This window comes from Eupeodes corollae, chromosome 2 (assembly GCF_945859685.1).
Source record: "Eupeodes corollae chromosome 2, idEupCoro1.1, whole genome shotgun sequence".
Taxonomy (NCBI): Eukaryota; Metazoa; Arthropoda; class Insecta; order Diptera; family Syrphidae; genus Eupeodes; species Eupeodes corollae.
Window position 1 is genome coordinate 45966623 of NC_079148.1, and position 26155 is coordinate 45992777.

Genomic DNA, 26155 nt, shown 5'->3' on the forward strand with positions numbered 1-26155 from the left:
TGGTTAGTGCGTTGGACTGTCATGCTAGAGGTCTTGGGTTCGATCCCTGCCTATGCCATCTAAAGTCTTTTCACGGGTACTGCCTCTTGCGAGGAATTGACAAATTCTCCAAGAGTAACTATTGTCATGAAAAAGTGCTTTCTCAAAATTAGCCGTTCGGAGGCGGCATATAAACTGTAGGTCCCCTCCATTCCTGACAACATTACTCACACACAGGAATGGTTGAGAGTTGTAAGTCACTAGGCCTTGGTTCTCAACGGACTGTCGCGCCACCCAATTTTGTTTAATAACGCTTCCTCAGAAAATGTGATGTTTCGCGCAAAATCGTTATTCAAGGCCAAATTGTAAAGTTTTAACGAAGCAGATACTGATGCACCTTCAGTTTATGAATGAATTTGACTTGCAAAGGCAACAGTCCAAAATCTTTGTGCAGAATTTTCCTCAGGCTTCTGTGTAAAATTTTGACCTACTGAAATCGATGGCAAGTTGAAGTTCATGAATTCAGTCTCCAATTCTCATCTACCAAAACCTTCTTAAAAAAAACACTGTTTGGGCTACACAAAACTCTCTTTGTAGATAAGTTTTCAATATTTTCCAAAGTAAGGCTTAGTTATGTGGAGGTATGATACTTAAATGATTTTGACCGGAAAACATTTGTTATTGTCAAAATAACCTATGATTTAAAAAGAAACCACTAGACGGCCCACTCTCTACCCAGGTTCTGTCATTTTAAATATGTATATACATTTTGACCTTCTTAGCACAAATACAAAAATAAGCTAGGCTAGACGTGTTACGTCAAAAGTAATTTATATTTTCCTGTGATGACATTAAATATGCCAAACGTAGAAAGTTCTCAACCTTAAGTTCTAAGTGTTTCTTCTAGATGTTTGAGTTTCGGGAAACCTTTTGCATTCAACCAACGCGTTAAAGGAAACAATTGTTTAGGTAAGATTATGTAGATGTCATGTTTATTTCTTCACCATCATACATAACAAATATATGAGCATAATAAAACAAAATTTCAAGAAATTTCTAAAAAAAACATGCAATCTAAATGAAAAACGAAAAAAAACTTAAAATAATCCCAAGAGAAATGCCACGTACCCTTAATGGGAATTATTAAAGTACTCTTACAACATAACAATGTGCATATAAATATATGTTTGTATGTGAATATATGTATGTATTTATGTAATATACTTTAAATATGAGCTCGTATAAAATTCTTAAAATTATATTCACATTTATGGATGCGTGGTTTTTCTTTGATTTTAATTTTCGCAAATTCAGATTTTTTGCAAAGGTAAAATGTGTGGTAAGGAAATAAGAACCCTTAATGCATTTGTTCCTTGTGCGTGGTTTAGAAAACCAGAACCGTATTAAAATAATGACTTCTGTTCTTTTATTAGAATTTAAGAGAACAAACAAATTATTTGAATTTTATATATGTACGTATACTTATATTATCAGTGTATTAAAGTGTTGTGTTACTTATAAATTGGTTAAACTACATAAATTAACTTTTTAGAGGTACCTGCTTGGGTGGAAATTGAAATATTAATATACAAAAAATAATTTTACTTAAAATTAAATATGCTCAATACTAAAATGGCAACCGTATTCAGTTGCATATTATGCTATGAAAACTTTGTTGATTCATTAGTTCAGAATTCAGCTAAAACATAAACATAATACGGGTACTTAAATTACAAATTTGACTTCAAAACAACATAATTTATTTTTAAATGGGTACACATAATTAAAAAAAAAAAACATAATATTTTTGTGTTAGAAGATAGAGGTATTAAAAAGATTCTGGATATTTTCTAAAAAGTCACGTTTTATATCGAAAAGTATCTGGAGATACCGATGCACATTGGCTTTGAACGTCTGCTCATTGTAGTGATTGGGAAAAATTGAGTCTGGTGAAACATTCCACATTCGTGTTGTGCGACAGAAGAAAAAAAAATCTCTACTTTACAATTGCCTCCGAAATTGGGGTAAAGGGTAAACTAATGCGCATTCCTGGAAAAATCGCAATTTCTGTTGAATTGTTTGAGGGGAGGAATTTAACTGGCTTTTTCACTAAGGCATTGTTAAGGACATGAAACATTACTACCACGGTTCTCAAGAGATGTAACATTTTCAATTAGACAACAATCACATATCTCTCTTTTTATTTCTCTTCATTTTAAATTTTTGTTTTAAGAGACTCCAGTGGGTTATTGGAGCAACTGTCCAAATATGTGAATTGTTCTCGAGTTTCGGACGAATATAGGCTTCATAAATTTAAGCCAGATCTGGAAGGGTTAAAAACTGCTTGCATTGGTGGAAAAACCCTAATCACTTAACAACGTTTTTGGCGACTTCGATTAGTGTCCTCGATGGGAGTACCACTCATAAATAGTAGAGTTACGCTCTTAAGAAAGTCGACAGCATTGAGCTTTCGAAGCATTCAATTCCGTCTTTTGATTCCCCATTATAAGCCGCTGATGGTAGTCCACATTCAAAGGACAAGGATGAGAATCAAAAAACAAATATGCAAAGCTGAGGGTACTGTCATCAGTGAAACAATTAAATGGTTAGAATTTTCAGACAAAAGATCATTTACAAAAACGGAGCTCAGGGGCACACCAGCGTTTATTATGGGGATATAAAATTTTAACCCGTCCAATACTACTTGAATTGAATGTTCTGAAAGGTAACTTTCGAACCCAACAATGAAGAGTTTTAGCAATACCAAATGCACACATTTTTGATAAGAGAACTTGATACCAAACACCCTCAAATACCTTCAAAATATCAAGTGCAGAAATTGTTTCGTTTACTCCAAAACGATTTAAGATTGTGTTCCCTTCTTCGTTACCTATTGATACGAAAGCCATACATTTTACAATAACTTCTATTATTTTTGAATTTCGATATTTTAACATAAAAAAGCTATTATTTTGAACTTGATCCAAATGGTCTTAAGCTATGCATTTGATCAACTCTCAGGTAACTGCTTTGAACTTTTGAACAGAAATCTAATTTCTGTCTAAAACATTTTCAAAAATGATAGTACGAAATTTATCAGTGAGTTTAAATTATTATGAATTTTATTCTGTGTTTGTGTGTATACAAAGAGTTTCTGGTAATTTCACAGGCACAATATCATTTAATATTCAACTGTACAAAAAATGTTCTCAATTATTAAAAGAATCGAAAATAAAGGTTTAACTATGTTTCCTTATTAAAAAATGTTTCCCCCCAAAATATTTATTGAACTTTTCTTATGGATTGTTGAAAGATACCTGTATTTCTAAACTTTGAGAATGATGATAAGTGTTAACACTTTTTACTTAGTTTTTGCGATACATATTTAAAAAAACAAAGTCTTGAAAGAAAAATGTTTGAGTTGCAAAGTTTCGGAAGCAAAAAAGTTTGAAAAACCTATTTCAAAACTAGTGAAGAAACAATTATGTATGTTAAGAATTGACTTTTGCTAGAAACTGACACAACCATTGTTTTCTTGAATATTTTAGAAATTTTGAATTGAGATACCTGTTTCATGTCACCAAGAATTCAAGACTTAAAGCCGCATACAATGAAATAGTAGTGATTTTTCAAGTATGTATATTCGATTTGGAATAAAATGTGTTGTGTTTAATTTATTTTTATTGTTTGTATTTTCATTTCGCAAACATTTGTTAAAAGTGTTAAAATGCGTATAACATAGAAATAATGAGAAATGGTAAAACATTACCTTAATTAACATTGGTTTCGCAGAAAAAATATTAAAAAGAAGAAATAAATAAAAAATTAAAGTAAGTAAATTAGAAATATTTTGTTGTGAATCTATTAGTGTTATGATGGCAGCACAGCAGCGTTGTATACAGTCGTCAAGTCGTCGGCTTTGTTCTCAAGGCATTTTATTCCAGTATTTTTCGCTCATTGATATTTTCGGTTTTGCCTTTTAAATCTACTCTATTAGATTCAGGTCGAGAGACTGAGTAGGCCGCTTCATTAAGTTCTAATCTCAAAACAATTTGTTTTGTTTTCTAAATCCATATTTTATCGAAATACGCATATTTGAGTGGCATCTCATCGCCTGCGTATCGAAGAAAATTTTTACATTTGGTTGCTGACCCATTACATTTTAGAGCCAAGGTGTAAAGGCAACTCCATAGTAAGAAAACAGCTCCATATCGATTGCATCCGTTAAATTTTAAGGTCTTAGTTGTGCAACGAGAGTTAAGGTTTGTCTTTGAGAGGCATCAAAGTTATTAATGAGAGCAGAGCCCCTTTTTTGAATTAAAATAAAGAAAATTTCTATAAAATTAAATTGAAAACAATTCAAATAAATTTAAAGCAACACATTTTATTCAAAATTGAATAAACTTGAAAAATCCCAACTATTTCGTTGCACGTAGCTGTATATTATATACACTGCTTTTTATCTTGTATAATTTGTAACATAGATTTATGTATTGCTCTATTATCTAACTTTCTTTCTTAACTTTTGCTTTTGCCAATAACGTGCAGCTTAATAGTCCCACAATTAAATCAAAGTTTCACTTATTTTAATCAACTTTAACCCTAGAAAGATAACCTTATTTCATATCCCATAAGTGATACACATGATTTTTACGTCTATTCGACGTAGGTTATCTTTCTAGGGTTAAAACATACAAATATAGCATTGCTATAAGAAATTCAAACTAATTATTTCTTATATCCTAGAAATGTCATACACTTTCAAAAACATTCTATCAGCATACTGTCATTTCCATTTTGTAATTATTTTTGTACATACGAATTAAAGTAAACAAGTTTATCAAAACAATTTTCCATTTCACACTCATACATGAGCTTTATAAGGTAGACACTTTCCTGAGAATATTAAATTTCATCAACACCCAAATGTAATTAAAAATTGTTTGTATACAAAGTAAGTCTTTTTGAATTGAACCAAACTAAAAGCAGCCATATAACCTAAATCAATTTGTTTTCTTTTATTTCATTTGTTTGGTCACTCTTATGGCACGATTACTAACTACATAGCAAATGCTATAGAACATCACGGTATGTGTACTTGAACGACAAAAGTTTAATTAGAAAAATGTCTTTAACTTCCAAAACAAACAAAAATACAGAAAACGAAAAACTAAGTTAAGATTTACGAAGTAAACTTGAAGTTTAATTGAGAAATTTCATAAAAACTTGAATTGAAACGTATAGAATATTTAGAATACGTTTTTTTGTCAAGTTTTTAAAACTACTATTATGAACTTTGAACTTGTTTTTGTCTCTGACTAATTTCTGGAAATAAATGAGAAGAAATAAGTTTGTAACTTATACATATTTATATTAATTTAATTTATTTTATTGAGCCTAATGAAATAGTTTAAAAGTAATTCAGTTTCACATTCAATAAGAAGTTTGACAAAAGTTCTAATTCATCGGTAGAACTTTTTATACTTTAGAATACCAAGTTCACGAAAATTGTAATTTATAAAAAAGAAAGAATTAATTCCTGCAAGTTCAGTTCCTTCATATAATTTTAACAATGAAGTAACAAACAAAAACTACTATTTATTATTGTAAATGATTCTTTTCTTCTCTAGTCCGAATTAAAAACCTTCAGATAGTTCAAAATTAGTAGAGAATTATATGATAAACAATGTTTATAAATTTGTTTTCAGCTTCAAAAAATGGAGTCTGGGTTGCAACTTATCTTCCAATTCGTGCCCATTTGTCGATATTTCTAAAATGTTTACAAAATATTAATAACAAAATTTTGTGCAAGAAAAGTTTGAAGTCTATATCTCTCTGGGTTCTCAGAATATTTTATTCCAAAAACCATTTCAATTTGTTTTTTTTTTGTTAAAAAAGTTGCCAATTTTATTTTTCTAAAAAAATTTCGTCCAATATCCATACTGCCTTTTCTTTCTAAGATTTTTGAAAGAACTATGCAAAGGTAAATAAACACTTTTCTTAGCAGGTCAAATATAATTACATCTGTTTAATCTGGTATTCGTTCACAACATGGCTGTATTACAGCCCTTATAAATGTGATTGAAGATATAAGACAAACAGTTGATGACGATTATTTTCTTAGTGTTGCTGGATTTTTCAAAAGCCTATAGGTACAACAATTAACTCGTAAATTCTCTATTTCTGCAGCACATCTGAAACGATTATATTTTAGTGAACGAAAGCAGGCTTTATCTTTTGCCAATGAACTTTCGTCTTCTTTGCTAGTTTTTAAAGGGTGTTCCTCAGGGATGGATTTTGGGTCCAATTCTATTCTCTCTGTAGATTAATGAATTGCCATCAATGCTTAACTACAGAAAATGTAAGCTGGTGGTATCCAATTGTTTTTAAGAAGCCCACTTGGTCTTATTGAAAACTACGTCCATACTTTTGATCATGATATTCGAAGCTTATATAAAGGATTTTTAAATAAGGGCGTGTAGATGTTAAAATGGAATAAAACAAGCTGTGTGCGAGGTATAAACAAAATTATTTTTTATTTGAAATGCCCTCCTCGGCTTTTTACGGATCAGAGTAATTTTTCCACATAGATACGGCTTAATTTGAGCAATGGCCTGTGTTATGTTCGATTGTGGTTCATTTGCATAGAACTTCCACTTTAGAAATTCCCCAGGAAAAAGTCTAGCGGAGCCAAATCGCATGCTCTTGGTGGGCTATTCAAATCACCCCTGCGAGAGATAAACTTACCCTGAAATCGTGGCGTTCCCTGTGTGGCACGTAGCGCCGTCTTACGAAATACGAAATTAGTTATCATCATTATGTAGTGCTCGCTGTTGACGGTGACCACCTCTCACTAACGATGTTTTCAAAAAAGTACGGACCAATTACGCCGCCGCCCTTAAAATCCACACAAAACGATGTGAGGATGCATTATCACCTGGTGAAACTCTCGTGGGTTGATGTCGTCCCATATACGACAATTTTTCTCGTTAACACAGCCATTCAGACAAAATTGGAGTCCTCTTCCAAACGATTCAAAGCCCAGTCAGCGAACAAATGACGTTGTCTATGTTCATGAACTTTGAGATCCTAGGTCAGTTGGATCTTGTACGGGTAAATGCCCAAGTCCTGACGCAAAACTCGCCAAGTTAAAGTTTGCGAAAGGCCGATTTCTTCGAGGAATAGACTGCCTCCATTTCTGCTGTAAACTTGGATGGATCACGACGATGTTCTCTTCCGATCTTGCGTTAAACGCAAAACGCTCAACGTTTGAGTTAACGAACACTCATTTTGATAATAAAGTTTTATCATTTGAACGTGCTGTTCAATCGTGTAACTTGCCATGATTATAATAAACAAAAGGTTTAACAGAGGTCACCAAAACAAAAAAGCCGCCACAGGGTGCCAAAATCTACACGCTCCAATTGAAAAACCCCTTTATTATTGTTGGCGTTAAAGTTAAAGGAAACTAGTTAATATCAATGTTTTAGGTAGTCTTAGTGAAGGTGATAACTGAAACGTTCGCCTGGCAACACGTAGTGGCCCCTTTTCTGAGAAAAAGTACATCAAATGTAAAACTTTTCCGAAAATTGAAATAGATAGGGAAAACACTACAAATGAATTGCATCTTGACGCCCACGACTCTTACTTACTTACTTAAGGTGGCGCTACAGTCCTGTGTGAACTAGGGCCTCATGACTCGCTGATCTCAAATATGTTTTTGACAGACGTGTAGGTGACCGCATTTGTCCTGCAAAGGTCGCCGAAAACGTTTGATGTTTTTATATTTTTGGGAAACCACTTGAAATTGGTATCATCCAAATTTGTCGGGGAATTTGTGACAATTTTTAAAAAAATCCCTGACAATTCATTGTCATGACAATTTTTTTATGATCCGAAATCTTGACAACTTTGTAAAATTGTCAGGGAATTTTACAAAGTTGTCAATTTTTTTATTGGACCGAATTTATACAATTGTCAGGTTTGTCATTTACAAATTGTCACCTGTCGCACCTGTCAATATTTATGAAATAGGGCCCTGATTGTAAATATGTACCTGACACATACATATCTAGTTAGCCGGATTCTCCAAACACAAGCGATCAAAAAACGAGGGTTTTTAAAACAAATTTTTGAATAGCAGACGTAGCCCAGTAAACTATATCGCAATCGAAGGCTCTTCAATTCCAAAGTATATAGTATATTTATTAAAAAAAAAGTTTGCAACGAACTGGAGTGCGCGATAAAAATCGTTAATTTTTTTCAATTTATTGTTTAGTGATGGGATTTTGAAGGAAACCATTTTTTTATATGTTAACAGAAAAATATTAGTTTCAATAAAATTTTTAGAAAATAGCAGAAGAAGTTGAAGTGATACTAAAGTCTCGAGAACCACGATTTAACTAACTAGTGTTTTTAGTGTTTAATCAAATGAATTTAAGTGAAAACCCATTGTATTGAAACTTGACTAACAGAACCTTATAGCGATATTCTGTTGTTTGGACTTATAGTTAAAAAAAACTTCGAGACAACACATGAATCCAAGTTTAAACGATTCAAATTTATAGAACAATAACATTTAGTTCTTCTGGATGCTTAGTTTTATGTTTGTACGAACAAATTTTCCAATGATACACTCGAAGTATTACGTTAATAATTTTATCCACGAAAATACAGGAGGCTAAGATAGAAGGTAACACATATATTTTCATTTTGAGACGAATTTCATTGAAAGTTAAAGGTTTAAATTTTTCAAAAGCAAGTTCTTCTTTCGAATGTGTCTCCAAATATTCTTTTTATTTTCAACAACAATTTTAACGGTCTCTTCATTAAAGCTGACACCGTGAAATGGAAACGTTTCATAAATAAATGCAAACTCACATTTTTTGTAGACCCATACATTGTACATGTGAAAAAAATATCTTTCCATACATTTTAAGTCTGCTTATACAAATTGGATTTAATAAGGATGAAAACATATATTTACTTTAGAATTGAGCTTTATACGAAGCACGTTAATGATATGCATAAAATGTGGGTTGAATATTTAAATTGGTTAAACCTCTCTTATGCTTTAAATTTTGAAATTCCACGAAATTACTGTCGAGATTGCCAGAGCCGCTTTAAGTGGGTAAATATGTATTTTAAAATACGAAAATACTAAAAATTCCTTCACTGCTACTTAAAGTTCTTGCATTAAAATTTTCTTCTCGATTATACATATGTACGTATATAGTTTATATACTTTCTGGGTATTACGTAGCTTATCTATTCTAATTTTATTTGTTTCTATATAATTATCTAAGCTAAACTATTAGGTACTATTCTTTTAAATGATTTTAATGCTTTGAATCCGAATTCAAAGGTTTGTTCTACTTTACCAAATAATCTGTTTTTAAATAGAAGTAGAAGAAGTGTGATAGTTCCAAAGACTTTATTTAATCAGGGTTATAGCTTTTATTGTCCTCTTTTGCATTCAGTTGATAATCTTGTGCTAATTTAAAATACAGGAAGATTCTAGTACGATATCTATATTTTAAGCATTCGGCCATAGCCAAAATATAGGAACTGATTATCTCCCTTTTTTATTAATAACATTTTTAATGTTTATCTTTTTAACTTCCAATTAGAAGTTTTTGTAATCGAAGTTCCAAAGTTCCTAAAAACACCACAAATAATGCTATAGGCTTCAGTTGAATTTATTTTTGCTCATTATCACGTCAGTTTCTTGTTAAAGTTATAGATAAATATGCGAATAATGCCTTGAAAAAATAATAGGAAACAGCGTTTTCTTGTAATTGTGGAGTAATATTCGTTTTTTTTAATAACATACTTGTTCTTTCTTTTTTTAAGAAAATATAAATAATCTTCTTGATTTTCAAATGCCACTTAATACAAAACTTATAAAAAGATGGAGAACTAATATAGTTTAGGTCTTAAAGTGGTAAAAGAAGAAATTGTACAGGTCCTTCATTTAACGTCCAAGGCCAAAAAGAGAAGTAGAACAAAAATTCCACCGTGCAAATTGGTCACACGTTCAAACGTCCCTGAGTTCGTATACACATGTCCGGGATACCACTTTTTGTAGTCCAAATCCGAATAACCTGTAAAGACATAGGCTTCAGATAAATTTCGATCTATGCAGAAAGGACTTTCAAACAAATTTAGTTGGTGGTTTTTAACAGCAATTTAAAAAAAAGGGAACATTTTGGTTGTTCAAATTAACGTGACGTGATACCAAGTTGGTACAATTTTGAGAAAAAATCAATTGAAGGTTCTTTTTCATAAATTAAAAAATAAAACTTAACAAAAAATTATATTGCCTCCAGAATAACTATATGTAACAAAAATAAAGTTTTTGACACTTTTAAATTTTGCGGAAAAATCAAATGGAAAGTTTTTTGTAAACTTTTTGTAAATTTAAAATAATACGACCAAAAATAATTTTGGGCTCGAATATCTTGAAAAAAAAATGAAAACATTGGTTTAAAACATCTTTTTATGTATAAAAACCATTGTTGCTAATATTTAACAATATTGTAAAACATCAACCGGTTTTTTATCAAAAATAAAAAAACTACTAAATATTTGTAAAATTAGTTTTCGATTCAAACTTTTTGTATTATTATTAACACTTTGTCAAACAAACTTACAGCAAGATTGACAGACTGGCACGAATGCATAGTAGCGAGGCTGAACGCATTGGTTAACTCTAAGCTTTTTGGAAACTTTTTGCTCTGAAACGCTTATTTAATTTGAAAGTACGAACTAACTCTGCAAATGGAAGGTTCCAACTATGTCATTGGTTTTCATCCGCTGGCAAAACCATTGCGTAAACTTTTACATCTTTCCTACTCTACAGGCTTCTTTGCGAGTGGATGACAAATAGCATTTGTCCAGCCTGTCCCTAAAAAAGGCGAATCCTCCTCTCTCTCCAACTATCGTCCAATAGCACTCACGTCCCTTTTTTCGAAGGTCATGGAAACGCTGATTAATTATAAGCTAAAGAAATATCTCGAAGATCAAAACCTTCTGAATGACGACAGTGTGGCTTTCGTAGAAAAAGCTCCTCTGGTGATCTCAAGGTTTATCTCAACGAACAGTGGAACAAATCATTAAATCGTTTCGGAGAAAGTAAGATTATCGCACTTGATTTTTCAAAAGCATTTGATAGAGTTTGGCACCAAGCTCTCTTATCGAAAATGCATGCTTATGGTATGGATGAATCTCTTCCTCGTTGGATTATAAATTACCTTTCTAACCCTTCAATACAAGTTGTATAAATGGTTTCAAGTCTGAAATTCATAAAATAAATTCTGGTGTCCCCCAGGGCTCCGTTTTGTCTCCGACTCTCTTCCTTATATTCATAAATGATCTTATGTCTGCCACTTCTAATCCAATACATTACTCCAGCTTTTCATACACGTTTCTAGATTCACATCCTTGACCTTCGGATGTGGAACTTATACGGCAGCGTATGATAAGCTGATTAAATTCTGATCTCGACAGCATTGTACAATAGGGAATCAAAAATCGTGTAGAATTTAATGCGAGGAAAACTCAATGCTGTCTCCTGTCGTTAAAGCGTAACACACCCCCGGTGCCACTATTTATGAGTGGCACTTGCATCCAAGAAACTAATCAACTATTAATACTTGGTATGTGTATCACAGATGACCTTTTATGGAACGATCATATAATTGATACTGCCAAAAATGCTGCTAGGTTCTTAGGATTTCTCCGACGGTGCAAGAAATTTGTCACCCCTTCTGATCTAGCTGTAACTTAAAAAGCCTTCATCCGTCTAAAGCTTGAATATAATTCGCATATCGGGGCAGGTGCCCTTTAAACAAGTTTAAATCTCTTGGATAGAATACAAAAAAGGGCTTTAAAAATGATAGGCGATAGAATAATAATAATCGAAACATTTACATCGCTAGGAAACCGCCGCAATGTTTCATTCCTTTCGTTGTTTGATCGAATTAGCCAGTTGCATTCCACCCCTTAAACGATTCAACCGTAATACTCGCACTTCCAGGAATGATCATCAGTTTTACTTTGAGCTCAACTTCGGACATACTGTTAAGTATAGAGATTCTTTCACATCGCACATCGAGAATGTGGAATGCTTTGTCCAACTCTGTTTTTCCCTCTTATATTAATGTTCAGAACTTTAAGACCAATGTGCATTGGTATTTCCTCTTAAATCCTTCCCTATTTTCCTAATGCTCGCACTGTGCTTAAATATAAACATATAAAGGGTACTAATGTCCGCTTGAGTGCCTGTAAATTATAATAAAAGAATTGAAATTTAAGTTTCGATATTTAAAAGCCAAAAAGGGATATAAATTTGTAACGTTTGGCGTCAAAATGAAGCTGATCAGCTGTTGATTTTTCTACAAGAAAAATACATTGTTTAACTTAGAACTTTTGTTTTAGATAACTACTTTAAATTTTTCAGTGATGAAATTGATTTCAATTAACAGCTCATTGTTGATTTCACATTTTGAAACATAATCGTTCAACTGAGAGCATTCCATTTTCGTAGTATTCCCACCCGTCAGTTTTACTTTTACGATCAATGAAAATGTTGTTTCATTGACAATATCAATGATAGCTATAACAGACCTGTCAATAATTGGTTTCAATGATAGCTACAACGTTCCTAATTTTCAGTCAAATAAACTTCTAGTACGAGTAAATCAATTAAACTACCAAAGTCAATTATGTATTATTTTGAAAATAAAAAAATTAGCTTTGTACATATTTACTTTGATGAAACATTATCTGTTAAATCCTTTTTTCCGTCCTTAATATGTGGGTTTAAATTTGTGGTTAAACTTAATTTGAAAATATCTAAATTAAACGCATACGTTAAATGAAGAACCAACCCACATAACTAATTGAGTAGTTTAAAGAAAAATGTATTTTCTTTAACCCTTTTTAACCACAAATTCGTGTATCTCATTAAGTGTGGTGGTTAACTTTTTTCACATAAATTTAAGTACCTAAATAGTATTACGTATTTTTAGGTCTATAGTTATTGTAAGTCATTCATCGACCGCAATTAAATATGAAGTATATATACTTTTGTTTGTGTACTTACGATAGAGTTTCAACAGCAAACTATTAATATTTATTTAAAAAAAATATATTTATTTATAAAATGTGTATCAAGTTTCTAATTCATTTTTGTTTAATTTCTTCTTTCAGACATTTCGTCATGGGTTTCCACATTCGCCGACGGCCCTAGCATTTGATCCAGTACAAAGATTGCTGGTGATCGGTGACAAATCCGGCTCACTAAGGATGTATCCTTTTTTAAAAAACAAATTAAATAATTTTTTTCTTAAATTTAATATTTTTGTGAAGACATTGACTACATTTTATGTTCGTTCAAAAAAGAATTTTACTCTTGATAGGGAGGTGGATAACATCGTTAAGGTAGTTTTTCGTTAATACGTTAAAAAAAATTGAGTACATAAAGTTTTTAATATACTGTAGTAAAGTTAGTATACTGAAAAGGTCGACGTAAATTTTGTGCCCAAAAAAGTCCTGTCTTTCTATTAATGTAACTTAACCAGAAAAAGGTATTCAACATTTTATCAAATACACTTTAGGTAGTTAAAACTCTGGTTTTATGTTAATTTGATTCGAGTTTATTCGAGTAAACCTTAAAACTGCTATACCACCACAAATAATATACATTTGTATACATGCATATACAAGCTATAATCTATTGATGCTTTAGAAGTCAGTTGTTAGATGTAAAGTGTGTTTTGTTTGAAAGTATACAATTTTGAAAGGGAATAAAACAAAGATGATTATTTAAATTGACATGAAATTCACTTTATTTAAAAGATAATCTTTTAAAAATATAATTTAAATATGATTTCTGACATATAATCGCCAAGGCTTGTACCGGAAATAATGCAGACAATCTTGCTCCCAAAGTCTTCAATCGTATTGAGCTTACCGTTGTAGGCATCCACTTCACATATCTCCACATAAAATAGTCAAGTATCTTCAAATCGTTAAACTTTTAAGGCGAATACACTGGTTTGTAAAGTGTAACTATCCAGTTACTAAACGTTTCTTTCAATAAATCAATTGTGACACGAGTTGTTTGACATGTTGCACACTCTGGTTTTCCATTTAATTTGATTCGAGTTTAATTGAGTTAACTTTAAAACTGCTACTCTGCCATACCACCACAAATATATACATATGTATGTTTGTAAGCATATACAAGCTTTAATCTATTGATGCTTTAGAAGTCAGTTGTTAGATTTAAAATATATTTTGTTTAAAAGTATACAATTTTGAAATGGAATAAAACAAAGATGATTATTTAAATTGACATGAAATTCACTTTATTTAAAAGATAATCTTTTAAAAATATAATTTAAATATGATTTCTGACATATAATCGCCAAGGCTTGTTCAGACTTAGTCTGATCTAGAGGACCATTTTTCGATGATTTGTTAACTGACCAACATTTGTGGTCGGATACAAGAAATAATGCAGACAATCTTGCTCCCAAAGTCTTCAATCGTATTGAGCTTACCGTTGTAGGCATTCACTTCACATATCTCCACATAAAATAGTCAAGTATCTTCAAATCGTTAAACTTTTAAGGCGAATACACTGGTTTGTAAAGTGTTACTATCCAGTTACTAAACGTTTCTTTCAATAAATCAATTGTGACACGAGTTGTTTGACATGTTGCACTATGTTGTTAAAAATAAAACTTCGGCAAATCATGGTTGTTCTGCCCCATTTGCCGAATCTACACCCTGCTGATTAGTCCTGTAACTTCAATTCTTGAAATGCCAAACCAAACTAAATATAAATCGCTTAACAGCTGACAAAATGGCTGCCAGTTCATAGAGTGTTTCCAGCTTCAAGTTCTATACCTCTAAAAAAATACATCCGTCATCTACTTCGTTCATTTCATATTTTTTTTAAAGAAGTTCTTATTATTAAGAAAAATAATGGAAAATTCTTTCTTCCATTTTCTTGTCTGTTGTTAGTAAAGTTTTTTGATTCCTAAAAAAAAAATTAACTAAAGCACTTCTTTTGAAATCGATGTTGATTTAACATAATGAAAATTCAAACTTTTAGAAAAAACGAAGAAATTGCTTGAATTCAAAACTTAAATAACTGGCCAAGTGTATAGGTATTTAAAATAAATTTAAATAGTTCTTTTACACCTTGATATATATTTAAAAAATCACAATCTACATATATATTTTCATATTAATGCATATTTTCAATTTCCTTTTCTCTGCTCGAACTATTTTGTTATTAGTTTTTTGATAAATTCAGCCATAGCCATTCAAAGGTTTAACAATCAGAAATCAAATAAATAACAGAGAAGGTATAGTAAAAGTTCTAGGGTGGTATTTGTGTAAGTTTTGTAAAAAAAAATAAAATATGGTGGTTGTTCTTTTATCTCTTTTCTTAGAAAAACAAAATGAACGACAAAATTTAATATTTTTACATTGCTTCCAACATTTTTGTCATTTTACTCATTAACCAATCTACCTTATTAATTAAGGGCCATCAAAAGTTTTGTTTTGTTTGCCAACAAATAGCAAATGGCTCTATAAGTAGTTTTTTTGTCTATATATATATTCAAACGTATTTTAACCCTTCCGCCATGACCTACATTTTGCTTTTGTAAAAGTAAAATTTTCTTTTCAATTAACTATCAGAAATTGAAATTTAAGTTTTTCATTTATTTTTTAGCATTTTCTAAAGTTTATTTTAAAATCTAATGAGAAGGGGTGTTCTTTAATAATCATCGTCATTTCGTAAACACAAAAACTTACCAAACAGAACTTAATCTTGGAAACAGACCAATTTCATCGAAATGTTTCGAAACTCCAAAGCAAATTATTAAAAGTTAATTAGCAGCCATTTTGTAATTGTGACTTTAAATAAAAAGTAACTTATTCCGTTTTATTAAAAACAGTGCATCTGAACACATCTAGACAGTTACAGTTGGTAAACACGAAAACTAACCAAACAGACCTAAAATCTCGGAAACCAATTAATTCGTAATGTCAGCAAATTATTAAAAGTTAATTAACAGCCATTTTGTGATTGTGACTTTAAATGATTTTAATATATTTAAAATTAAGAAATTAAATTTTAACGTACCGGGACTCTATTTAAATTTCCTATAAAAGTTGAAATTGTATACTCGAAAGTACAATTATTATTAACGTTAACGCAAATACTTACATTTTAAATCTAAATAATTTTTGTCTGATAAGAATTCATTTTTCTTTCGAATAAGGAAATTGCTTTTTTGTCGCAACACCATGCTGGTGTTGGCTTAGTCTCAAAAAATATCATATCTTCCTCATAGTTCCACCACATCTCACCTTCCTTATGTCTTATACCTAACCTAATGTTATACAGTTTGTTCATTTTTCTTCCACTTTCCGGTCGTCATCTTCCTCACATTACATTCAGCCATCTTTGTAGCGAAATAAAATACAATTTTTCGCTAACAATTCTATGAAAAATTTCAGCTGTTAGCAAATGTGTGCGGTATTATGAAAGATTAAACATATTTGGATTAATGATAAACTTGTTCCTATACCTTTTCTGCAACTTATGGTTGAAGTAGAAAAAATGTTTATATCAAAGGTCGTGAACATATTTTGAAAAATGATAACACTTTATCGCTAGTAGAAAATAAAACTTACCAGGGAAGGTATCTTTGCCTACATATAACACAGATACTTACGTGAAAACTTGGTTTTCATTTGATGAAAGTAAAAGCACTCGTACGACGTACAAAAGATTGTGCGCCCTTAGAAGAAGCATCAGTTAACAGTGATAGAACTACATTAATCTTAGTGTTTTGTGATTTTCAAAAAGAACATAACAACGAGTCTATAGGGACAAAAGAGGTTAAGAGGATAGGAGTATGTATTAGATGCTAGGTTAAATAATCATCAGAAATCCTCTTCAGATTTATGGAGAGAATTTTTTCTATTGATAACGTTAAATCAAAATTAATCTCAAGAAACTTTTCTATTCCTTTAACTAGAAAATCGAGACCGAAATTCACTCAAGGAAAGCAGTAGGGAGTCGATTTGAGCTCTATAAATGTCTCACATTTGCTTTCAAGCATTTCTGTCATGGTGATTGTGATTAGTGTGATTGTGGTTTAGTGAATGAAACTTTTAGATGAACTGCACTCGTATAATCGAAAATCGAATCACCTTACAGTAACGTTCTTGTTTTTTTTTGCTGAAGAAATAGATATTCAGGCAAAGGAATAAACGTATTCAAGTTCCTTATTGTTTATTTGAATTATTTGTCTATGTTTGGGCTATTTCATTTAGTATGCAGACCCAAAAGAAATATGTGAAAGGATTCCTATTAATGACAATCTGTCAAAACTAAAAATGTGGTCTTATTTCTCACTGTAGGGCTCATAGTTACAACTAGGCAACACAGTTGCAAATTATTATCTTTAATCAAAATAAACAAATAAGGCTAGATATTTTATCTACGTTCCTTAGACAATTAAAGGAATAAGTGAGAATCATAACTTTCATTTTATTTGAAATAATATTGACATTTTTTATAAAAATTGATAACAATTATAAAAAACTTTAAATTTAGCATTCAAAAATAAATAAAATGCGCAACTGGGTAGCACAAACTTGCACATGTATCAAAAGAGTCTGTTTTAAAATATTTCCTGTATTTTTAGGTTTAAAAATGTACGTACGTTTTTGAGATATCAAATTTCAAAACAATACTTTTTTAAAAATAAAAAAAAGGAAGGACAACTCTGATCATCAATTATTATAAAGAAAGTAAAACAGCGTGTGCCAAAAATAAAGGCTCTACTTAAAGAGGCCAAGTTAAGAAAAAAAAACTAGCTTCACATCCCGTCTGTCGATTTCGCTTGAACAAAATATTCATACCAATATTTTTTGTAATTAATTTAAATAATTTGATGTCAATAAATTTTTTCGTTCTCCTAATTCTTAAGTGGAAAACCAATTCTTATCAGTTTTTTGTTGTTTTTTTTTGGATTTTCGTGTTTTGTTTAATAGTAATTTGAATTTTGCTAAACAATTCACTTAATATTATGAACAATATTTTGTGTATGATGAAATAGTTTGATTTCAAAATCTATAGAGATCTTTGGTCAACAATTTTTACCAATTTTAGAAGCATTTCTTGGACATTTTTATTTCTTATATAAACAAATACATATAAGAAAGAAAATTTAGTACAGTATGAAATCATTTTGAAGTCAATACCTCAATTTATCGAACATACATTTTACCAAATTTGAGTACTATTTTTTATGGATTTAAATTTTTTATGAAAAAAAAACAGTTTTGCTGAATTTTAAAAATAATAATTTCTATAAGATAAAATTAGTTAGAAGCTTATATCTTTAATTTTTAAAAAGATAAGTCGAAAATCAATTCTAACCAACTTTTAGTAATTTTTTAGTTTTTACTTTAAAAAAGAACTGTCAGTTCGATTTTACTCAAAATTTTACAAGACAAAAACGTTACTCCTCGTTGCATACAATTATTTTGGAGGTGAAATCAGTTTTTGTTCGTAAAATTTTCGAGGAGACAATTTTTTTTCTTTTAGTTTTTTGATTTAAAAAAAATCAATATTTAAATTTATTTTTCATTTTATTTGTTCGTTAAAGCTTATCTTACAAATTAGTGAGAATCTGATATTACTCAATGATAGAGCAAGCGAAATATTATTAAGAAAAAAGACTAATAACAATTGTACTTGTATTTAAAAAATAATCTATTAGAGCCTTTTTAATTCTTGCTGTATATCCTTAATAGCGCGTACTTACTAGAGAGTGCCACGGTCGGACTGAGTTTATAAAAAATAGACGTTCAAACGTTAAACATGTAAAATGATAATGAATCAATTGACGAGATCTTCTAGGAAAAGTAATTTTGTCAAAACAGTATTTTGGTTGGTGTTAAGGTAATTATCAAAGGACTTGTCTAGCAGGAGGGTAGTGAAATTGGATACACTGTCATATCTTCGTAAGCCGAAAACATAGCGAACAATATTATCAAGAGCAACATTAAGTTTACGTATACTATCATAGCTACAGTTGCAGTTGAATTCATAACCAAATATTAAGATAGGTATTAACAAAATCTTATCAAACAACGTACATGTGTTTAGTTGGGTAAAATACTGGGTTACTCCATAAATTACCTAGGGCACCATAAACTTTGCCTAAAATTCCATTGTCCCATTTAAGAGAGTGCTTAAAGTTAACGCCGAGATTTTAAGCAGTTTCTACATATTCAGTGAGGGTATTACTTAACAAAATCGAGGAACCAAGAATCTTTTTACATATCAAGGTGCAAGAAAAGACCATTTAAGTTAGATCACTTTGAAATTTTGTCTAGTACCTGCTCAATCAGTCTAAGCGGACAAATAAAGTAAAGTTGACATGGATACAGAGAGGACACAATATCGAACCTTGATTAACATCGGACGAAGTAGGTACAAAACTGGACATCAGTTTGAACTGCTTGTTTCCTATTAGTCAAATAAGAACATACAAGCTTAGCGGAACTTGCAGACAAATTCAACTGCTGCTCAAGTTAAGTTTAACAGATTAACATAGTAGACAGTGTTAAAAGCCTTAGAAAAATCAAGAAAGCCTTAAAAAGTTACATCGTCCTTATCTAGCGCGAGTCTTATTAACTTCCCATGGGAAGTCATTGTAATGGGTTCGATTTGTCAAATTGAAAATTTTGACATTTCTCGACGTTTCAAGGTCCCTAGAGTCGAAATAAAAGATTTTTAGAAAGATGTCTATGAGTGCTTGTGTAGGCACGTTCGTACGTCCGTATGTTCTCGACGTTTTTTTTCGTCTTCCATAGCTCAAGAACCAGAAGAAATATTGCCTTCAAATAAATTTTGCTATACAGATAATAAGACAGAGCGATGCAGAAAGGACTCTCAAGAAAATTGCGTGGGTCGTTTTTTAACCATAGTAGTTTAAAAAAAAAGGTGAGCATTTTGGTTAACCCCAAATATCTTACGAACCAAAAACGCTTAAGACTTGAATTGAATGTTATATAATATATTGTAACGTAATACCAAACAAGTATATTTAAAAAAAATCCAACTAACTGCTTTTTTTATAAATCAAAAAAAACTAAAAAAAAATGTGTCATCTCGAAAATTTTTCGAATCCAAAATGATTTTATTACCAAAACAATTTTGTACAGCAAAAAATAACGTTTTTAACATCTGGTAAAATTTTGAAAACAAAAATCGAATTGACAGTTTTTTTTACAAAAAAACAAAAACATCACTCAAATTTGGCAAAAATTGATTTTCGACTTAAATATCTTAAAACTTTTTATCTTTCAAAAAATATTGTTGTCAACATTCAGTACCTACAATTTTCAGAAAAATCTAATTGACAGGTTTTTTACAAAAAATAAAAACCTAAGAAAAAAACAGTTCTAAAAGTTAGTAAAAATTTACTTACGACTCAAATAGCTTTTCAAAAATTAAAAATATTGTCTCTTTTTTTTGTGTCACATAAAATATTGTATTCGAAGTTCAGTAGTTATGTTTCTAAAAATCCAAAAGTCCGTTTTTTCAAAAAAAAAATTAATAAATAAAATCTACAAAAAATAGTACGCAAATTAAGTAAAAATTGATGTTCGGTTCTTGATATCTCTCAATCTAATGTCATTCATCCAATTTGTACAAATTTAAAAAAATGCTACTTAAATTGGTACAAATTTGTTTTCGACTAAAAACCTTTTTAACAAAACTAGATTTTCAAACTAAACTATTTCTTTATATGAAAAATATCGACAGACGGGATGGGATGGAACGGGAAGTTATCTGTGTGGGTCGCATCACAGCCGTGTACAGCTTTGCTTTTTCCGGAAGCCTGATTGTTTTTGAGTAAGCAAAGAGGAGATAACCGTTAATTTATATCTGCAAAATTTTCTTCAAAATTATATTTTTTTGGTATCATGTCACAATATATAATATAAACTTTAATGCAAGTCGCTAGCGTTATTGGTTCGTGAGATAGTTCGGGTTAGCCAAAATTTTTTTTGACAACGTTCAAAATAAATGGCATTTCTCATTGAAATTAAAAAAATGCACTTTTTTAACTTTGAACGATGAAGGATATAGAAAATATGTTTGTTTTCAATTATTTTGATTTTCTTAATTTTGTCGTCCACAATTAATTATTTGAGTTATAATTTATAAAGCCCGGAAAGTGATTCTAAGATTTTTGATGATGTCAATTTTACAACTTTTTTAATTTATACTTTAGGACGACGGCGAAGGATATCTTTTAAAACAAAGTATAAATATAAAACTATGAAACATCAGATGCTTATACAAATTTTATATTGGGAAAAATATAATCTATAAACCATCAAAAAGCCATGAACAAAATAAAAGCTTCCACAATATTTTGTATTGCTTCAATAAATAATAATTAAATTGATTCAATAATGCAATTTTTGTTTTCAATCCTAAAAATTAAAATACAGAAATTCTTCCTCTCAAATCGAGTCATGTATAAGTTAAAAAAAAAATAATTATTTTAATAAGTTTTTGAAAAGATTTGTATTTCTACTAATGTTTTAAAATGAAATACAAAGTCATAGTTACAACCTTTCGAAGGTCACTTCAAAAGTAATTACATTTTTTACTTTTGTAGCTGAGTGTGATAAAAGTTTTTTTTTTAATTTAGCAAAAATGTAAATAAGAAACAAAATCTAATGAATTAAAATTCAAACATAATATTCAAAACAAAAAAACTAAGAATTCATAAAAAATAAAAAGCAAAAATTAATATCTCAAAAGCATAGACACTTGGTCTGTCATTTATCCTTAAATTGGATTGCATTTCCTTTCAAAACTAAATCTCCAAATCGATTTCATCCATAAAATCCACAGGCGTCGAAATTACTGTGGTAAAAAGTCGGGAGTTAAAAGCCATTCATCACGACCATCAAGCTTGGTGACGTTTTTTTTGTTGTTTTCTTCATTCAAAGGAGTTATTGTCAACGCCCATATTAATCACTACAACACAGATTTTTTTAAGTTTTTTTGCATCCTGTAATGAATACTACAACTCTGAATTCTGCAATTGAATGGGATGTGAATGTTAGCATTTCAAAAAATGAAAACAAAATTTACACAATTGATGTGCTCTTTTCCATAAAATCTTTTCAGAGATTTATCTGCATTTGGTTGTAACGAATGAAACCAAACCGTTTTCTGGTTGATTTCCTTTTCAACACATTTTTCAATTCAATTTAATAAACATTTTGTGTATTTAATCTCATTTTGAAAAAGATTACTGTTTGAATTCATTGAATTTTTAACTAAATGTGAAAAAGATTTTATTTCATATTTTAAATTGGTTTCGATGTTCACATTCCCAATAAAAAAATAATTGCAATCAGAACAAAAAACGGCGATATGGTCTCTTTGTCAGGGCAAGATTATCAGTGGTGATTTAGCTCTGATCTTAGCTTAATTTTGTGTTAATCATGCAAACAAATTTAAGTCAATTCATCGTTTTTAAAAATCCCCCTTTCTGTGTTTAAATCCAGACCCTTTTTAGTTTTCGACAGATTTTTGCAGAAAGATGTTTGCCACCAAATTCGCCGAGAGATAACTAAGATTTTACTCGGCTCCGAGCTTAACTGAAAACATTCATGAGTGTCAAACTTGGATTAATTAGGATTATTTCGATCTGTAAAACTGGATTCAAAAATATAAATAATTGATGTTCTTAGATTTGAAAAGAAAACTTAAAATATCATTAATCTAAAAGTATAAAACTAAATCCGAAATCATAAAAAAAGTTAAAAATAAAACTCCACTTTGCCATAAGCCTGTCTAGTATCTGAATATTTTTTTAATCAGACAAAACACAAAAAAAGAAAATGTTTGAACTTTGCCTGCATTTGAATTGATTTTTGTGTTGAATGTTAACAGATGAATAAATAAATCTTTTGCATTAAAAATCCATACACACAGCTAATTGCAAACAATTAAATGATTTCGAATTAACATTAACTTACCTTTTTGATAACTTTTATACAACTTTGATTGCTAAATGGAATAAATTTAATCCTTTATATCGATTTGGTCAATTCGTTCAGTTCATGGGTAATTGAATGGAGAAAAAATAAAATTTAAATGAATAACTATTATTAAACTCTCAGATAATGGTCTTTAAATGAATGCAAACCAAATTATATTGTATTAATTTGATGAGGTATAGAACATATTATGTAGATTTTGATTTTAAGCTTTAGCTTAGCCTAAAATTTAATTGAGTTCTCTAATGTATTTCTGAATTGTTGTAGAATTTTTTAAATGTTTTTAAATGTGTTAAATATTCAATATTTGTTTGTCTTGCAATACTTCATTTTGATTGTCAAACTATTAAAGGAAATTTACAGATTCAAACTTCTCTTCCAAGATTTGTATGTTTGTTTTTTTTTTTTAATTCTCCAAGACTAAGAATACCTGTTAATTTTAACAGGTGTTCTTAGTCATTTTTCACTAATTTTCATTTTATCGATTTGGCTTCGTTATGTTTAAAACATTATCAAAAATCAATGCCCAAAAAATAAAGTTTTGATGTTTTTATTTTTTTCAACGACTTTGCGTTTTCATGATGAACATTGATTCGAAGGCTTTTGTTAGTTTACCGCATTTAACCAAAAACTTGAGGCAAAAAAACATCCTTACATAGCATTCGAAATTGACAATGAACATTCTAGGTTCCTCAAGTGTTGTTGTGATGACATGCCCGGTTATAACAAGGATATTGTTGATTATTTTGTTCTAAACATTTCGAGCAAGAACAATTTTTGTTGTTTGGCTTTGATACATATTAAAACACTTTTACAATTGACCGCTATTTATTTTCAGACTGATAGGCATAACGATGTTGTACATTGCTTTGAGCTTCTACCTTTGACTTTCTTGAGAATTCCCTTTCACCAAATGAGCTTTTTGTTTTTGGGCGAGTATTAGAATAAAGAATGTTTTTTTTTTCTGACGTTCCTTTTCTGACTTGGTTTTTTATGTTGCAGCCAAAAATTTAGCTTCATTATAAAAATTTTTGGACAAATGGACAGCTGCAGCAGGTTCGAAAAAAAATCCAGAAAATATGCTCACTTTTTGACTATTTAATGCAGCAATTCAGGCAGTATGTCACCAATATCGAGCCGAATATTTACTTTCAAGGTGGCAATCGTCTCGGGCTTAAATGCGTAAATAGTAACTTCATTAAACCCCACAAAAAATAGTCCATCGGTGTTAAATCAAACGATCTTGGAGACAACGAGAGTCATGAAATATAAAGACCAGCCACTGTAGATATTTAATGGATTTAATCTTTTTCCAGCGTATATTTTCATTTAACTTGGTTTTTTTTAACTTTTTGTAATGCAATAACAATTTAATTGCCACTTACAAAAGCCTTTTTAAGTCGTTCGTCGCCCCAAAAATGTTGTTTTACCACGGACACTCTTGTTACAGATATCATATGACAACTCATAGTGATAAAATTTCTTTGTTTAATATCCATCCCAGCCATCGAAATCTTTGGCTCCAAATTATGTGAAAATATTGATATCGTTTTGATGGAAAGCTTTTAAAATTGGTAGGTAGTTTTAGACTTACTCAAAAATTAAATAACAAAACAAATTTTTCGAAGTACTATGCACGCAAACCTTTATCAATTCATATGCAACGTTATGTTATTATAACTTAATTTTTTTACTTTTAAAAAATTCGAACTACAAATTTTAATCAAACATGACATTACGAAAATAGAGAAGTAGAAAAAAATTGAGTCTACAGTCGTTCATGTCTGTATGTTTGCTCTCGAACCTAAAATATTGAGACGATTGTGTTAAAAGTTAGATATTAAGCTATTAACGACCAAAACATTGATAGTTTCCAAAAAATATTTTTGGTCAAAATCAAGTTTTTTTCAAAAAAGGCCATTAGATTTAAAAAAACTCAAAATACAGAATATACACTCCATGCCACATGGATAGAAACAAGCTTTTTTCGTTTTTTATTTGCCGATATTTTTTTAACCCTTAGGATTTTTTCGGAAACCTAAATGCGGAATGAATAAGGTCTGCATTAATTTTATATTGCACACAATATATTTGGATTAAGTTGATAAATATAAGTTTTATTACTGTTGTTCTAAATTTAGATCTTGTCCCTATCGATGGGACAAAAAAAAACAGGTACTTTTTATGACCTTCTTTGGAAAAATCGCCATAAGACTTGTATTTATCAACTTAATTTAAAAATGTTTGCTTGCAATTTCGCATTTGGATTTTTCCAAAAAACATAAGCGTTTAAGAAATATAGGCAAACACGAAGCGTATTTTTGAATTGTTCCAGGGTGCGGCTATATTCTTTTTTATGTTCTCATAAACAAATTAACCGATTTTAAAATTTGTTTTTATAAACAAAACCTTATATTATCTTAATAATATTTGATCATCAAGAATGTCAAACTTTTTTAGGATATTTGTATGTAAATTTTTTATATTATTTAATTCAACACAATTTTTTAATGAAATTTCAATTTAAACTTCAAAACCCCAAACAATAACTATTTCTAAAAAAAATTGAGACATTTTGTTCATACAAATTAATTTAAAATAAATGAAATTAAAATTTTTTTGAAAATAAACTTTTTGGATAAAGGATCAAATTTGTTTTTTGTATCTTTCTATTGGAAGTTATTACCATTGATTCAATTTGTCAAATTGGACATTTCTCGACGGTCCCTTTAACCTTAAAAAGAGGTTTTTAGAGATATGGCTGTGTGTTCGTGTTAACTTGCCTTCGAACTGTCAATGATATCGACTTAAAATGCAGAAAGGAATTTCAGAAAAATTGAATGCAGTGGTGGACATGAATTTAGCACACTTGTAAAAAGAAAATAAAAACATTACATATACATTATACATAGCACTATGTTTTCATAGTACTTCATCTTTATCAAATATGTTTAACATCTGTAAGAAGAACAAAGTATGGAATGTAGAAACATCAATTTTTCGCCTGGACACGAATTTAGCACATTCAACAGTTTCTTGATAA

The 26155-nt window shown here is 30.1% G+C and overlaps 1 protein-coding gene across 1 annotated transcript in view; it reads left to right on the forward strand.

Moving 5' to 3' along the window:
* LOC129944143 (syntaxin-binding protein 5) overlaps positions 1-26155 on the forward strand; it is a 523142-nt gene that overhangs the window by 384007 nt on the left and 112980 nt on the right. Inside the window, exon 3 of the mRNA XM_056053342.1 lies at positions 13192-13289. Coding sequence (XP_055909317.1) covers positions 13192-13289 — 98 coding nt within the window. The remainder of the gene's footprint in view (positions 1-13191; positions 13290-26155) is intronic.